Source organism: Megascapheus bottae, chromosome 8 (assembly GCF_031878675.1).
Source record: "Megascapheus bottae isolate mThoBot1 chromosome 8, mThoBot2.hap1, whole genome shotgun sequence".
NCBI classification, from domain to species: domain Eukaryota; kingdom Metazoa; phylum Chordata; class Mammalia; order Rodentia; family Geomyidae; genus Megascapheus; species Megascapheus bottae.
In genome coordinates this window covers 11,956,122-11,972,792 of record NC_143516.1, presented here as the reverse complement: position 1 = coordinate 11,972,792, position 16,671 = coordinate 11,956,122, and the positions used below count along the sequence as shown (strand labels likewise).

The 16,671-nt window shown below is 46.5% G+C and overlaps 1 protein-coding gene across 2 annotated transcripts in view; it reads left to right on the top strand.

Annotated features, from left to right (window-relative positions):
* Window positions 1-16,671, top strand: part of Sash1 (SAM and SH3 domain containing 1) — a 149,382-nt gene that overhangs the window by 110,263 nt on the left and 22,448 nt on the right. The window contains exons 1-3 of one of the 2 annotated variants that reach the window (XM_090337988.1): window positions 2,068-2,536; window positions 7,553-7,685; window positions 13,649-14,001. In XM_090337988.1, the coding sequence (XP_090194114.1) occupies window positions 2,525-2,536; window positions 7,553-7,685; window positions 13,649-14,001 (498 nt within the window). In that variant the 5' untranslated portion in view covers window positions 2,068-2,524. Of the gene's footprint in view, window positions 1-2,067; window positions 2,537-7,552; window positions 7,686-13,648; window positions 14,002-16,671 lie in introns of those variants that run through there. The other variant, XM_090337987.1, reaches the window with a different exon arrangement.

Genomic DNA, 16,671 nt, shown 5'->3' with positions numbered 1-16,671 from the left:
GGCCCTTAGCTAATCTCTCTCTCTCTCTCTCTCTCTCTCTCTCTCTCTCTCTCTCTCTCTCTCTCTCTCTCTCTCTCTCTCTCTCTCTCTCTCTCCCTCTCCTTCTCTCTCTCCCTCCCTCTCTCTCTCCCTCTCTTTCTCTCTCTCTCTTTCTCTCCTTTCCTCCCTTCTTTTCTCTCCCTTCCCCTCCCTTCCCTTTCCCTTCCCCTTCCCCTCTGTTCTCTTCCCTTCCCTTCCGTCTGTATGCACATGTGTGCTTGGGTATGCATATGCCCACACTGGCATTGGAGCTTAGATTCAAGGCTTCAGGCCTTGGCTTTTGTGCTCAAGGTCGCCCTCTACCACTTGAGCCAGACCTCCATTTCTGGGTTTTGACTGGTTAGTTGATGATAATGTCACTGGATGCAGGTGAGGGTTAGTAAAGCTTTCCTTTAAAAGTAGGAACTCTTCACTTAGGGTCCTTCACTTTGGTTGCAGAAATATGAATGTTCAGACAAGTCACGATAGTAAGAAAACTTAACCGGACCTTACTGAGTAAGTAGAAAAACAACAAGCAAAAGGGAAGGGGTACACTGGCAGAGTGTGAGTGCTTTCACAGTTAGTCAGGGCTGGGGTTGGAGAGGCAGAGGGACACACAGCTCCTTGGCTGCTAGGACATTTATATGGTAAAGCAGGGCATCTGGCTTCAGAGTTACACGAAGTGTTTTATCCTTGCTCTGGTCACACTTGGTGTTACTCTCAGAGTTTCCAGAAAAGAATGCGTCCTGCCATGGAGCAGATCCTTACCCCCGGGATAAGGAGGTGCCCTGCTATCTGCATTTGGACCACAAAGTTGCTTAAATTTAGGGAAGTATTTTTCTCAGGGAGGCATACATCCTGTTAGACAAAAGTCAACTCTTGGGGTAAGGAACGCATTCCTGAGGAATGCCCATGTGGGTTCAGAGCTGACAATGGGAAATGGAGAGATGGGGAAACCAGAGGGTGTGCCAGAAGAATAGGTTTGTGATGTGGGGAAGTAGGGAGCACAGGGAAGCTGTGGGCACTTTTGAGGGAGACCAAAGAGAGAACTCTGCAAAGGGTGGGAGGAGATAGTTCTGAGGCAGTGGATGGGGTGAGGTGGAGTGGGGAGGTCATTGTAGCCAAAAAGGAAGAGGTAGCAGGCTAGGGAAGAAGAGGGGGAGAGAAAGCCAGGAATCTGCTGGGCTCTCGGCAGAGTAAAAGTTGACCTACCTCTAGCTTTGGGCTAGGTAGGTTTCTAGTTTGAGTAGCCTCTAGAGTCCCTCTCAACAGAGCCGGTGCTTATTTTAAGAAGGGACAGTAGTTTATGGTGAGTCCCATGCAGCCAGGTGCTTCACTGGGTGTTAGGTGGCCTCCTACAAAGAGTTGGCACAAAGAGCCCACAGTCTAAGGGCAGCTGGGGCATGACAAAATGGAGTGGGAACAAATTACTTACCAAGTGAGTGAATTCGCCCCTGGAAAGACAGACATAACTTGAAGTCCACGTCATGGAGACTTGGCGTCTTGTTTAGATGGTGTTCTGTTTAAGTAACAGCATGTGCCTGATGCTCCCCAGAGATCCCTGGGAAAACAACACGATCATCAGATCATCATCCTGTGACAGGGTCGCGTGTGCCACCCCCACACACACTGCTAAAGGTTCTAGAATGCCAGGGGATTCAGCTGACCTGAAATGATTGTGGAAATAACTTGGAAGGATAGTTTTAGAAGCCTTGGCGAAAGGGAAATGGTCTGCATTTTACTTTTTGTGGTTAAAATAGAAAAAGGAGTGGCGGGAAAAAGTGAGAATTCCAAGAGAAAAACCAAAATCATAAGTTTTAATTCAGGAATTTCAAAAATAGCCCCTGGAAGGTGTCTATTTTCAATTGAGACGAATCCCTTCATTGGCAATCCAAGTAGAAGCATATCTGAAGAAGATTCTCTCTCTCTCTCTCTCTCTCTCTCTCTCTCTCTCTCTCTCTCTCTCTCTCTCTCTCTCTCTCTCTTTCTCTCTCTCTCAAGTTCAGTTGCTTTTAAGGGTTAGTCCTTGTCCTGGGTTTGCTCAGATTCTCCAGTTGGTTCTTTCTTTCTCTGGAATTCCACAGACAGTAATTAAGGAACTGGAGGCCAGCAGGAGGTCAGGCAGCCTTCCTTAGTGAAAACAGGGATTGTTGGTCAGGCACAACACTCCCTTTTTTCCTTGTGGTGAATAGGAGATTTGCTTAGAGCTGATGACTTATGCCTTTCTTACAAGTTATGCAGTTAGCGAGCGACTGGGGAATCGGGCAGCAGGCAGAGAGAAGCTAATTGAATCCAGTGTCTTCACGTCCTTCTCCTTGGGCTGCTGGGCTGTGACCGGAGCCTGCCTGATCATGTAACTTGTGGAGAACATGTTCACAGCAGTGCCTGCTCCTTCCTGCCGTTGAGATTGCAGAGCTCCGATCCAGAGTGAGGCACGCTCGCTTCGAGCGGAAAGGGTTTGGGCAGGGACCAGGATTGTTTCAAAGCTGCCCCGTACGCCTGCTAAATGCCGAAGCCGGTAAGTGGATGAGTGCATTTTTAAACTGTATTGACTGATTCTTTTTGTGTATGTGAAAGGGAAAACTTTTCTGTTACTTTAAGAAAAAGCTTTGTGCCTGCTTCTGCCCGGCGCCACCTCTTTCTTTTCCTCTAGATTGCGCCCTCTTTTTCTTTTTTATCTGTCTTTGTCACCATGGCATTCTTCACCTGCATTGATTTTGGAGGACAATAGTAAATAATTATTTGACAGAGGGAGCAGACATACGTTGGCGCTCAGTTGGGAGTTGTGTTGGCTTCTTTGTATGAAGGATTTGAATTCAGATAGCGGTTCACAATGGTTGACTTTTGTTTTTTTTTCTTAACTCTACAGCCGATTGCCTTTTTTTAAACTTTAAAGATTAATGCTGTGACACACCTGGACTAGGAAGTTGAAGCAGGATAGGTTTGATTTAACTCTAGGTGAAAAAGAAACTGTCCCATGTATCTGCGAGCGAGTGTGTTTGCAGTTGGCAAATGCCCCTCGGAAGTGCTTATGTGGCACTGGGGGAGATGGGATGATGACTTAGTCTGAGTGTCGAAGGTGGTGCCGTGTGTGTCGTGAGGAAGCAAGCTGAACCAGCTCTTCCATGCAAGACATCCCTGCGTTCAGAATGGTTCCCGCTGGCCCGCAACAGAGGTCTCACCACTCCTTCCAAGTGTGGTTTAGCCTTTGTTCCCACACATTCGTTTGTACTGTGCCCTATCGCGTTGAAAAAAGCATTTGGGGAAGAATAGTGCCTACAGAGCTGTACACCGTTCATTAGAGTGTTCAAAGTATCTGTCACAGACAGCAGTGACAGGCTGGTTGAGCAAGGAGGGGACACTTTTAGCGTGTCCGGCACACACATCTTCCCATCCACAGATGTGATTAATTTTGTTCTCTTTTCATCCCCCTCCCCCCAACATCCTGCGTGTTGTCGTGTCATAGAAACTTTCTCCATGCTGGCTCCGTGGCTTTTCCCATTAGGACAGCACAGATGTGTCAGGGATGCACTTGTTCCAGAAGAAGCTGAAGAGAAAGGAGGCTCCACCCTCTGCCCCATGCCAAATGGCCCTGTCAGCTCCCCATTCAGCTCCCTGGCAGCCGAATGCTGTGCTATCTCTTTAAAGGAGCTATAGTTTTGTATCTTGGCTTGGTCAATTTGTTATGGTTTAAAACTGTGGAGCCAGCTGTCTGCAATCTGATGTAATGTTGCTATGGCGACCAGAAATGAAACACTTAAGCATTCACCACAGAATTACTACATATAGCATTAGCCAAAGTAATTAAAAGTTGAGCCATATGGGTTTGGTGGTGGGAGAATCCACAGGAGAGGGGCTGGAAATGAAATGTTCGTATTTACAATATTCTAAAGTGCTTTTCTGCATCATTAATTACTTTTTTCCCCTGTGGAATGTTTGGGATGAGGGGTGGTGTATAGGTGATTGAGCTAAAACTTCATCATTTCTAGGGTGAGCAAACGAAATTAAATTTTAATGAACTTTAGTGGAACTCTGTCCTGCGGTGGAGGGAAAAGGAAAGGTGCATTCGCATCTTATGTTTGAGTCGTTGGATACATAAACCTTGTACTTTTCCACTTCGGTTTATACAAAGTTTCTTCTATGATAGTTTTGAGTCTACTTTTTGAAATCTGTTAATTCCTATACAGTTAGGCAGTGCAGAAACCCTTTATCTCCTACAGACTTCCTTCAGGTAGTAGGAAGACATTTAAAATATTTATAATACTTCAAGATAAATATTATAATGAAAATTTTTATGGTTGTTAATCCATCCTCCCCCAGCCAGGCCCTCTCCCCGCCCCTACCCCAGTATTATCTTATATTCTCGCTTTCTTTCTCTCAAGGTGGGTGCTCTACCACTTGAGCCATACCTTCACTTCTGGCTTCTTGCTGGTTAATTGGAGAAAAGAGTCTCAGATTTATCTTCCCGTGCTGGCTTCAAATCAGGATCCTCGGACCTCAGCCTCCCTGAGTAGGAGTATAGGCACAAGCAACCAGTGCCTGTTTAAAAATTCCCAAGCTCTCTTGTCCCTCGTGGTGAATTACCTGAAGAGAATGCTGCAATGTGTTCATTTGAGTGTTTGGGAAGTGGCTTGTGGTTCCTTAGAAAGACAAACACAGCATGAAGACTGTATTGATTTACTATCCAGTTCAGATGCAGTGCAGCCTTTCACAATGTCTTTATGTAAAAAAACAACAACAAAAAAACCGCCAAAGAGACTTTCTTCAAAGCAAACGTTTTAGTGTTCCCTTCGGTGGGACTGGGGAAGAAGTGAGAAGTCAGTCCCTCCCCTTCAATAAAAAAAAAAAAAGCATCCTTGAGAAACACTGCAGAACCCAACTCCCAGGCTGATTATACTGGAATCTTTTTTTTAATATTAAAAAATACACACACATAAATTTCTTGCATGACTTCTGTTTTATCTTAGATTTGTCTTCATTATATAAGTCATGCTGTACGGAACTTGTTGAGTATCCCAAGCATAGTAATGACAAGGGAAGTTCCTGGTTGCTGTGGTTTCTGATTTGTCAATGACAGACACCTTCCAAACCTTTCTTGTTTCAGGAAAATAAAAATAACTTCAGTACCAGATCTAAACTACTCATGCTCCTCAGAAAAGTAGATGGAACATGTGAAATCAATTAAATAAGTACCTGGAATATGTTCTTTTCCTACCATAGCAAATTTGAGTGGAGGAAAGAAGGGTTTTATGAGAGGAACTTCTGTTGCCTCACAGTCTCTCCTGGCATGAACTGTTTTCATTTCTCCTTGGAAAGTTCACCAAAATTGCACCTTTCCTACAGACGTTTTGTATCTTTGTAGACTAAAAATACTGTATTGCTCCAGCTCCTCCGGTGCCCTCCCAATATACAAAACAGAACCACCAGCACCACATAACCCCAGCCACCAAGGTCTGTCTGGGTCCCTGGTTTTTACCTTGTACTATGGCTTCCTGGTTCTCGCTGTGTCTTAATCACATACACTCTGGACTTAGTTCAATTTTCATCTGATTTCTTCAGAATTTGTAACCAGGGTTAGAAATGGATCCTCAGACATTCTCAAGGGTATCAGGTTGATTCTTCTGTTCGAATCATTTGCTACTGGAGCTGTGTTGGAGGGCACAGTATGATAATCTGTGTGTATTCCCATACACTGCAGGTTATTTAGAGGTCCATTACCTGGGTTAAACACCAGCCCAGTTCTCATGCCTCTTGTTGACGACTCTGATCATTTCCTAACACATAACAATTCAACCAGATAAAAGTGATATTCAAACTAAGAACTGCCGTATGTATTTGAGCTTTAGTTATTGTTTGAGTTACAAATTTTAACCTTTTATGTTTGGGCCAAATGCACCAAGCTAATTATCCAACATAACCTCCCTCTTCCATTATCTAGAGGTTTTGTTTGCATTCTCCTTGACTGGGTGGCTAGTGGTTAATTTCTGTTCTGAAATCTACAGAATTTCCTGCCCTGGCTGACTTTGAACAGTGATCCTCACCTCTCTACTTCCTGAGTAGCCATAAAAAAAAATTGATGTAGAGACTTTAAAGAACTAGACCTGGAACTTGATCCACTTCTCATATGAGGATTTGAAAATGCCCCTGTCTTCATGACTTAGTGAATGGCTTATCAGTCATCATCAAAAGAGACAGTTCAGTGGTTCTGGGCTGTGACCTCCAGGGCCAAGAGAAAATAGGTCATCTTTCTCCTTGTACAGAAAATATCTGTATGCCTACATAATGAATTATCTCTCTACCTCTCTTCCTTTCAAAGTTGAAAACTGGAATTAATGAGAGCTTTTCTTGGGGTGACAGGGCCAGGAAGAAAAGCTTCCACATTCTCCTCACATTCAGAGATGTGGTTTGTTTTTGTTTTCTGTGGGGCTTGAGTCATCTCTGCCTCATCTCCCGTGAACTAGTTTGAGGACACGGGAGAAGGATGTGCGGGATTAGCGAGGCCTGTTCCTGCAAGGCACAGGGCGTGCCTGGGCTGCAAGCTCCCCACAGGCCCAGAGGAGCAGGCCTGGGCTCACACAGCACATGGGCAGTGGGAAACGTCTTTTGCTTTTCTACATTTTGAGCAGATACTGCAGAGGAAGCTGGGTATTGAATGTTGGAGCTGACTTGGAATGGAAACCCTCATTTTGTTCACAAGGAAAGGATTGTTTTTAGCCTGGGTCACTGCTATGGAGAGAGGATTTTTTTTCTGTCTCTCTCTCTGTCTCTGTAATGTTTGATACTTGAGAGAAAACAGCTGGGCCAGAGCATACTTAAATCACTGCAAAGCGGAATGGGATGCCGGGGAATATGGACTGTACTGTATGGCTAAAAAGGTCAGCTTTTTCCCTTGTCTCCCCCAGAGGAATGTGGGGCTGCCCTCAGAACTTGCCTTGTGAGCCCTCAGTAGGAGCTGGGGGGAGGCGGAAGGGATGGCTGTGATGTGGCAGGCGGTGCTAACAAATGGGACAAGAGAAGGGATTTTTTTTTCCATCTCTTCTTCTTTCCTGCCGGCTGTTTTTGATTTGGGGGTGAGGGTGGGGGTGGAGGTAGGGGGAAGAGGGGAAGGATTGGGAGAAGTGAACAATTGGAGAACTAGTTTGATGGCCACTTTCAATGGTAAGTCCTAATGGGCCAGACAGAGGAAGAGAGCCTGACCCAAACCACAGCCGTATAACTGGAATTCCAGGGCCAGCTCAGAGAGAGGAGAGAGAGAGTTCTGCCAAAGTTGTCCTAAAAGAGACAGGAATGGTAGTAACTGGAGGCAAATGCCCACATGCCAGTCAAAGGCAGAGAGGTGGATTTTGTGCCTAGGACTTAAGTCTACATGGAATTACACCCCAAGCTGGTATGTAGGACTCTGTAAAACCTGTCGTGCAAATGTGTTAGTGACAGAGCTTTCAGTACAGGGGACGAGGCAGCTACCATCAGCGGTGAGAGCAAGGCGGTGAAACAATTTTCTGATTCACTTTTCTTTCCTCTGTTTCTTTACCAGTCAAGAGAACAATCGGATGATGAGACGGAAGAGTCGGTGAAATTTAAGAGGTTACACAAGCTGGTAAACTCCACTCGAAGAGTCAGAAAGAAACTCATTAGGGTGGAAGAAATGAAAAAGCCCAACACTGAAGGTAAAAAGAAATCAAAAAGCAAACCCCACTCTGGTTATTCCAAAGAAATCCCTGAAGGGGAGGGGTTAGCTCTTCCATGGAAAGTGAAGATGATTTCACTTGAGAGGTGGTGGCTTGGGTTCTGGCTTGTAGCTGGTATAGCTGTCTGAAAATTGACCCAGTGATCACTGTGTCATGGGATGAATGATCTTGGGCCCAAAGTTTTCGGATATTTAGTCACGTAAAATGTGACAGCTGGGGAAATGGTTCGCATGTGGCAGTAAAATCTTCTCCAGGTGTGTTATGGCTTTAATTATGAACTTGGACCATTTTATATAAACCCTGGTAAACTTCTTCGCCTAATCCTGTACTTCTAAGATTCGCCTAATCCTGTACTTCCAAGAGGATTGTCCTTCTTGCCTAGTTAAGTGCAAATTTGATACATAGTACTTCCATTCGGAACAAACGGGACAGGCAAGACACTTAATACCACTGAGAGTCCCTGAGGGATGTCTTGTTTTTCTGGTAAACAAGCTCAAGTCTCAGTTCCAATGCAGCTTTAAGGTCCGCAGTTCGAAGGAGGAACCTTAAGAGCTATATTGCTAGCTGGTGAGATGCTAGCTGGTGAGACTAAGCAATAATAGCCAAAGGACATCAGCTAGGATTTACTGTAATGAAGAGAAACCTTTCCAATATAATTATGAAAGTTTAATTGTCACCATTATTCCTTTTCTTTGACAGCAGTATGCATTTGCAACATCTTGTAAAACTCTCTCTCGAAAGTTGAAATGGCCAGTGCCGGTGGCTCACTCAGGAGACCGAGATCTGAGGGCTGTGGTTCTAAGATAGCTGGGGCAGTAAAGTCCATGAAAGTTTATCTCCAATACACTTCTCAGAAAAATCTGCAAGTAGTGCTGAGGCCAGCGGTAGAGCACTAGCCTTGAACACAAAGAGACTCAGGGATAGTTCCAAGACCCTTAGTTCAAACCCCAGGACAGGCGAAAAACAAAACAAGAGTTGAAATAAATGACTAAGACACTGAGTGTGGTAGCACACCGAGAGGCTGAGGATTGCCGTCTAGTCTACATCTTGAGATCCAGTATCTCAAACCTTACCCTCCTCTAATATGCTCCTGTAAGGAAGACGACCATAAGTGAATTGCAAAAAAAAAAAACAAAAAACAAATTACCGGAAAGAGTATACCTTCAAAATAAAAACAACCTACATGTTAAAATGCCTTAATTGTAAAACGTGGCTGTACAATTGTTGTGAAGGCCATTTTGTATAAATGAACTCAAGCTGGGTAGAGAACTAGAATTTCCCCTTATTTGCAAAGTGAGGATTTTCTTGCCAGCACTCTTGTTTGCTAGTCTTGCTTGTTTGTTTGTTGTTGTTGTTGACTGAGGTCTTCTGGAATAACCTGTAAGGGGAGGGGATTACTGTGAAAGAATGAAGCTGGAGGGAAAGGAAGGGGGGAGGAAAGAGGGGAAAGGAAGGAAGAGAAGGAGGGAAGGGAGCTTTGTGGCTAAGTTTATAAACTTGGAATTATCTTTCATCCTCTGGTTGAATTTGGGTATCCTTTGGCATGGTGATTCTACTTTCATTTGAGAGCAGTGTTGCTTTTACTTTGGGATATTTTAAAAAATAAAGCATATTGTTATTATAAAGATGATGCACAGAAGGGTTCCAGTTACATAAGTCAGGTAAAGAGAACATTTCTTTTTGGACAATGTCACCCCTTCCCTTGCTCTCCCTCAGTTTTTCCCTCTACTTTTCAGTGTTTTAACATCTGCCTGTGAGCCAGGTTTTCCACAGTGCAGAATATACTGTGCTTTCCTCATACACAGAGGGCCAGGTGCTGCTGGTGGGGGAAAATACAGGAAATTGCCAACAATCAACCTGAGGGCACACCTCTAAAAAACACACCTCATGCTCACACGCTCAAACCAAATCCAAACAGATTGATGGGTCTTGTCCATAAATGAGAGAAGGACCAACTAGCTAGTCATTCCCTTTACGAGCAAAGATGAGGAGTCTCTGAGTTATGTTTTCACCAGTGTAGCCTTTGAAAGATACAGAAAAGCCCCAATCTGCATATTGATACAGAGTACATCACTCAACTATCTCTGAGAAAGCTAGCTGAATAAAAGAAAACCAAGTCCCAAAAGAGGTACTGTAGAAGGGTACAAAGTGACTGCCACTGGTTGTGATTTCATCTGAGAATGAGTTAGATGCCACTGGTGGAAGATGGATTCAGAAGTCTGAGGTGTAAGTCACACTCCATTATCTGATGTGTGTGTGTGTGTGTGTGTGTGTGTGTGTGTGTGTGTGTGTGTGTGTGCGCGCGGGGTGGGGGGGGGGGAGGTACGGCAAGGTTGTATTGTCTGACTTGCCCACATTAGTAGGAGAGGGACCAGATGTGTGGCTAGCTCAGGGCATCTGCTCTGGGCTGGTCCCTCACCTTCCCCATCCACACAGCCACTGACCCTAAGCAATAGAACTCTGCAAGGTACCTTACTGGTGAAAGGACAGGTACACAGGAAAGACTGCATTGGTTGTCAGGACCCTCTCTTCCCATACTTGGACTTGCAGAGATTTGCCCCTGACTCTGACCTCTTGCATGCTTGTATCAATAATCACCACTTAGGAAGAGCATCCTATGTGCTAGAACGTCTCTATAAATATTTTTAGAATTTATTTTCCCTTAAGTATCAGCCCTAAGTACCCACCAGAGATAGTCACTTACTCATCCTCCTTTCCCAAACAAGGAAACTGGGATCCCAGGGAGCGAAGTAACTTGCTCAGGCTCACACAGCCAGCCAACTAGAGTTCAGTCTCAGCTCTGTGATTCCTTTGTCTAGGGCATCCTATGTCTAAACCGTTAGCATTCTGCATCCAGTCTCCTCACCCTCTTTAACTTCAAATCCATCTCTCCTACTTGATGGTCTTGTGCAGTGTTTAACACAGTCCAGTTCCTTGTGTGTTTCTGCCTCTTGTCCAAAAAAATGATTCCCCGTCCCTAGTGCACCACTTTCTCCTAACCCCATTACAAATCACCAACTTCTGTGAGGTGTTTTTCTGTGTAGTGTCACATCACTGAATATTGACTTATGTCTTGCTTTGCTGGGATGTTAGGTAAAGATAGGACGGCATTAATACAGAAGAGGCTCAGGGAGAGTAGTAAATACTCAGGGCCCCGGATCTGGTGAAGGCAGAGCCAGAGCTGGAATCCAGAGCTGAGGTAAAACATTAAGTTGCCACCTATGCTCAGAACTACCTTTCTTCAGGTATTCTGATCTCAACCACGTAAGAAAGGAAAAAGCATTCCTGTGAGATTAATCTTACCACGTGGGATGGAGTGAGTTGATCTTGCTGCCTTGCCTCCAGGAATTGAGTTGTCCCATTTGGTCAGAGGAGGATAGAGAACTAATGCTCTGAGAAGTCCAGGGCAAGGCTGGCATTCAGGGCACTGCTTAGCTCTGGCAGCAGAGCCCACAGTGTACATGGCCTGGCATAGACCTGGCCAGTGCCATTTCTTCCTAGTCATTTTCCATCTTTTCCTCCCAACTCCACTTTTCCAGCTGCAGAGAATAGGCCCCCATATGGCATGGGCATGTGTGCCCTGACTGGTTCCAGACCCAGATGTGAGCCCAGAGGTATGCAATCACTGGTGACAGCCTCAGACACAGTCCAGATGTGCAGACCACTGGGCACCGACATGTCTTTTGAGAAGCAACGGTATGCGAAACCCCAGAGCATCTGGGCTTAACGAAAACCATGAAGGTACCTGATGGCTGGGTCTCTGGCACCAGGCTACACCTTCTGGCTTGGCCCAGGTCCTTCTTCCTGGAAGCAGAGTATGGCCTCTCTGGAGAAGAATGTGCACTTTCATGCCTAGCTCCAGGCAGATCCTTGGTCTCCATGCCTTCTAGTCAGGTGTCTGTCTTGAGTAAGGAGCAGGAAGGCTCGATGATAATTATACACTGCTAAAGGTCTGTTCCACTCCCTCCCACTTTCTGTGTGTCAGTGCTGGGACTTGAACTCAGGGCCCCTTGCTCTCCCTTTGGCTTTTTTTTAATTCTTTTTGTTTTGTGTGGTTTATTGTAGGATAATGCATAGAGAGGTTACAGTTACATTCGTCACTAGTGGGTGCACTACTTCTCTAACGTTGCTACCCCTTCTCATGTTTTTGTGCCCCTTTCTTCCCTCTCCGCCTCCCAATCTCTTTGGCTTTTTTTTCCTCCCAAGGCTAGCACTCTATCACATGAGCCATACTCTGGCTTTTTGGTGGATAACTGGAGATAAGAGTCTCATGGACTTTCCTGCCCATGCTCGTTTCGAAACATGATCCTCAGGTCTCAGCCTCCTGAGTCACTAGCCAGCCTCAGGGCTGAGCAGCCTGTTTTTCAGCTCTCCTCAAAGATCCCTGAGGAGTTCCGCAGTGAACTTCTGGCTGGATGTAGCTTTGACTGCCTTTCTTTGCTTCTTCTCTCTGCCCTCCCTCTATCTCCTGGATATGAATGCTCATCCTTGGGTTCAAGTTCATACCAGCAGTTTGTTTTTCTCTGTTGTTGTTGTTGTTAAGTTCTAATTTCCATCCATTAGAAACAGTAACCAACATAAAAACTTCAAGACTACTACCATTCTCAGCACCTCCCCACCTCCAAGTTGAGCCTCCTTCCCCTTTTCTCTGACATTTCCCCCTACTCTGGCACCCTTCTCATAGCTGATATATTTAATGGTGTGCTTCTGTTCCAAGGAACTTTGTATTTTTTTCCCTCTTCACAATTCAGCTGGTGGAAAGCTGCAAAACTCCCAAGTTTCCTTATAATTAAGGATACACAGCCAGCTGGGATTGCTACACCCACAGCCTGACCTACTTCTCCTCTACATCTGTTCACATAACACACACAGAAAAGAACTCGGCTTTCCTGCCAGCGAGTCCAGGCTTTTCCACTGGGCTCTGGAGCTCCAGGGCAGGCTTCAAGGGCTGGAATCCTTGAACTGCTTGCGTGTCCAGGCCCTTAAATGCCCTTGCTGCTTCCGCCAGAGCCTGGAGTGGATGGGGGATATCTCTTAAATGGATATGTTTAGGCTGTCAACTGGGAATCCATTTGTCAATCACAATTGCAAGAATAACTCTTTATGGTGTTTCTCCACCCAAATTATCAGGGTGATTTAATCATGTACATGGCATATGTACCAATAAAAAAATTTTGTAAATCCCTAATATCCACATGACATCCATCACACCCCAGCTATAAAAAGCCACCAGAGTCAGCAGAAAACTGGGCCTTTCCTAAGGGGGATGGTTGATTTCTGGTTTCTGAGGGTTGTACTTGCAAACTGGGGAGGCAATTATCTTGCAATGTGAAGGACTACGGTGATAATGATTGGCTTTGACTTTGCAAATGGCATTTTCTTTTTATAATAGGCCTGAGAAGATGTTCTGTCTACGGAGATGTTTAAAGGAGAAACAAACACAGCACAGCTTTTTAACATTAGGTTTTGTGAGACCACAGGCTTGTAATAGTTGGATGGTTTTTATGATAGCTATGTTTAAGTGGGTGCTGTATTTATGAAGAGATTCCTAATGAGGGCAGGGAGAGAACTGCACTGTTTTCTGTGGGTTTTTTTCTTTTGTTTTTTTTTTCTTTGTTTTTATCTTGTATTTGGTGCTACTACTGAACTCAAAAGCCTTGTGTTCACACTTGCTTTTTTTTTCCATTCTTGCTTGGCACTCTACCTCTTAAACCATGCCACCAGTCCAGTTTGTTGCTAGTTAATTGGAAGTAAGACTCTCCAGATTGGTCAGCTGACTTCAAACTGGGACCCTCATATCTCAACCGCCTGAGTAGCTCAGAGCACAGTGGGGAGCTCTGTGCAGCCGGGCTGGTGTCGGTCAGACCCTGGAGTTAGGGGGGTTGCTGTGACTGACTGACTGACTGCAGGCACACTCACAGAACCTGTCCTTGTCCCTGCAGGCGGGGATGAGCACGTGTTTGAGAATTCTCCAGTCCTGGACGAGCGATCCGCCCTTTACTCCGGAGTGCACAAGAAGCCGTTTCTCTTCGATGGCTCTCCAGAAAAACCCCCAGAGGAGGACGCGGACCCGCTGGCCACGTCCCCGTCCCCCAGCGGCCTGGATGGCAGCAGCTGGGGAGCCGGCCGCAAGCTGGTCAAGACCTTCAGCAAAGGGGAGAGCCGGGGCCTGATCAAACCCCCCAAGAAGATGGGGAGCTTCTTCTCCTATCCGGAAGAAGAGAAGCCGCAGAAGGTGTCCCGCTCGCTGACGGACGGGGAGATGAAGAAGGGGCTGGGCTCGCTGAGCCACGGGGTAAGTACGGATGGCGGCCTTCTCTTCTATGACCACCACCGGCGCCGGCACCACTTGCTGGTGTCCCTGGAGGAGGTGCAGAGCGTGCGCAAGCAGATCCGCTGGAGGAAGACGGACTGCGCCCCCCGGGCGTCCCCGGGCCCGCGTCCCTCCCGGAGAGGCGCGCACAGCTCCACCCCGGGCGACGCGCCCCTGCCCCGGCCCAAGTCCCGGGCGGCGTGCGGCGGGGGCTGCGGCGGGGGCGGCGGGGGCCGGCGGGGCCGCGTGCGCCCGGCCGCGGTCAGCGAGCTCAACATCACCTACGTGGTGGAGCGCAGCCTCTACAGCCACCTGAACCTGACCCAGCTGGTGCGCCCCGGCGGCCCGGACCGCACCCTCCGCAAGGCCGACAAGCAGGACCTGAGGCGCTGCCTGCTGGACGAGGACCAGGAGGCGCAGAGGAAGTGGGCGGCGACCGTGGATCGCTGCACTAAGCGGGTTCTCTTGAGAATCCACCAGAAGTCCGTGAGTCGCCGGGACCGCGCCCGCCTTGTCATTTCCCGTGGGGTGCAGTCAAGCATGGTGGCCGCCTCCTCCTTCTTCTTCTCACCCTGGGCCTCCCGGGGCCTTCTCCACCCATCTTGACCATCGCCTCCCTCTCTAACCTCTACTTCCTTCCTTCCCTGGTGTCTTTCTCTTCCTCCGCCATCCTGGCCATTTGCGGCCAAGTTCGCTTTCCAGTTCCAGCCGAGCCGGGTGTGGAGAGGGGGGTCTTCCAGGGGGCAGGCTGACATCCCATCCCTTGACCTCGAGTGCAGACCCATTGCAAACCCAAGGTCGTGTTGCCCTTGGAAAGAGCTGGCTCTGCTCTTTTCCGTGGATTAAGACAATGGCCGCCGCGCGCGCACTGTGGCGCATCTGCCATCTCCGGTGACCGTGCTGGTGACGGCGAAACTCCTGGGCCTGTTCTTCATAGAGCAAGCAGGAAAGGGGCGAAGCCTAGCAGGGCAGAGGTGAATGAGAGCCCTTCGGTGGAGTGTGCTTATCTTTTTAATTATTTATTTATTTGCCAGTCCTGGGGCTTGAACTCAGGGCCTGAGCACTGTCCTTGGACTTTCTCAAGGCTAAATCTATACCACTGGAGCCCCAGCACCACTTCTGACTTTTTTTTTCTGTGTATGTGGTCTGAGGAATTGAACCTCAGTCTTCGTGCATGCTAGGCAAGCACTCCACCACTAGGCCAAACTCCCAGCCCTGGTGTGCTGATCTTTTTAAGCATTTGGTTTCATGCAAAGTGAGGGACAGTGACCTCACTTTCAAATATTAAAGCGTTTGTTTTTTGTTGTGTTTTTTCCATTTTAAGGAAGGATCAGGGAGAACTAGTGAGATTTCAGTTCAGGGCATGCCTATGGCCAACTTTAGAATGCAGATCATTTTCCCCTTGGAATGCCCACCTAACGCTTAGCTTGCACAACAGCCCCTGTTAAAATGGCACAGAGGACCTGGCAGCGCCCTCCTGGCACCTTGTTTGGTCCACCCGGGGCTGCTGGCCGGGAGCCCCTTTGAAAGGTCTGAAAGAACCTTTAGAAGAATCCGCTTCCATCGTGGCTTTTCCCAGGCTTCCTCCGCACTCATGAATAGGATGTTCTTCCCCAGACTATGACTGTGATTTAAATTCATTCAATCCCGGCCTGCCTTTGTGAAAAAGAAAACTGATTGGTCAATGCCATCCTTAGAACGATCTTCTCTGTGCTGAAAGGATCCTTGGGTCCTTCCTACCTCTGGGGATTTCTAAAGACTCTCCCACGAACGGGCTTTCTTTGTGGATCTTATTTTCTATCTTCTCACATTCCTGTGGTTCTTGTAACACTTTAATACTGTTCCTCCGCCACAAAAACTTTTCTTCTGGCTCTTTCTTCATCGTGGCAGTAGTTATTGCCGAGTTTTTTGTTTGTTTGTTTGTTTAGTTGGTTTTGAAATAAATCTCTTTGTCACCCCTTCAGCCTCTGGTCTGCTCTCAGCTATATATGTTTTGTAAAAGGCCAGTCTCAATGTCTTTTTCCTTTTTTTAACTTTCAGAAGTGTTATACCCAGTTCATCCACTTTGTCCATCACTTGGACAGAACACAACCCCTTTCTTGTCCACTGATGACTCTGTGAGTTTAAATCATGGAATATGGAGCCTGTTCCTACTTGGAAGCACCTTGAACTGCTCATGTGCCTCTTACATTATTTATGATGAAATAAATAACAGGAATTTATCAGGACTATTATTTAAGAGGTGATACTTCTGAGATCTTTGTGACTCCACCTGTGGGCTAGTGTTGAGAATGCACATCTGGGCCAGCTCATCCCTCAGCACCAAGTCCCACTTGCTGAAGATGACACTTAATGTCTAAACTGCGTCTTAGTTCACTTAGATGACTAAGGATCAGTCTGAACTGGGCATTTTTAAGATGCAAGAGTCAGTCCTGGGTAGTTATTAATTTCTGCTAAGGTTAGAAATTTGCACATAGCACATCTTGTAAGTACAGTTGTATAATGAGGAAAACAAAATTGAATTTTCTGATTATCCAGAGAGTATATGAAAAAATACATTCTTTATGGTAGAGTTTTGTTAGTTTGTTCTGAGAATTGAACCTAGGGCCTTGTTTGTGATAAGCAAGTGCTCTACCACTAAGCTACACACAC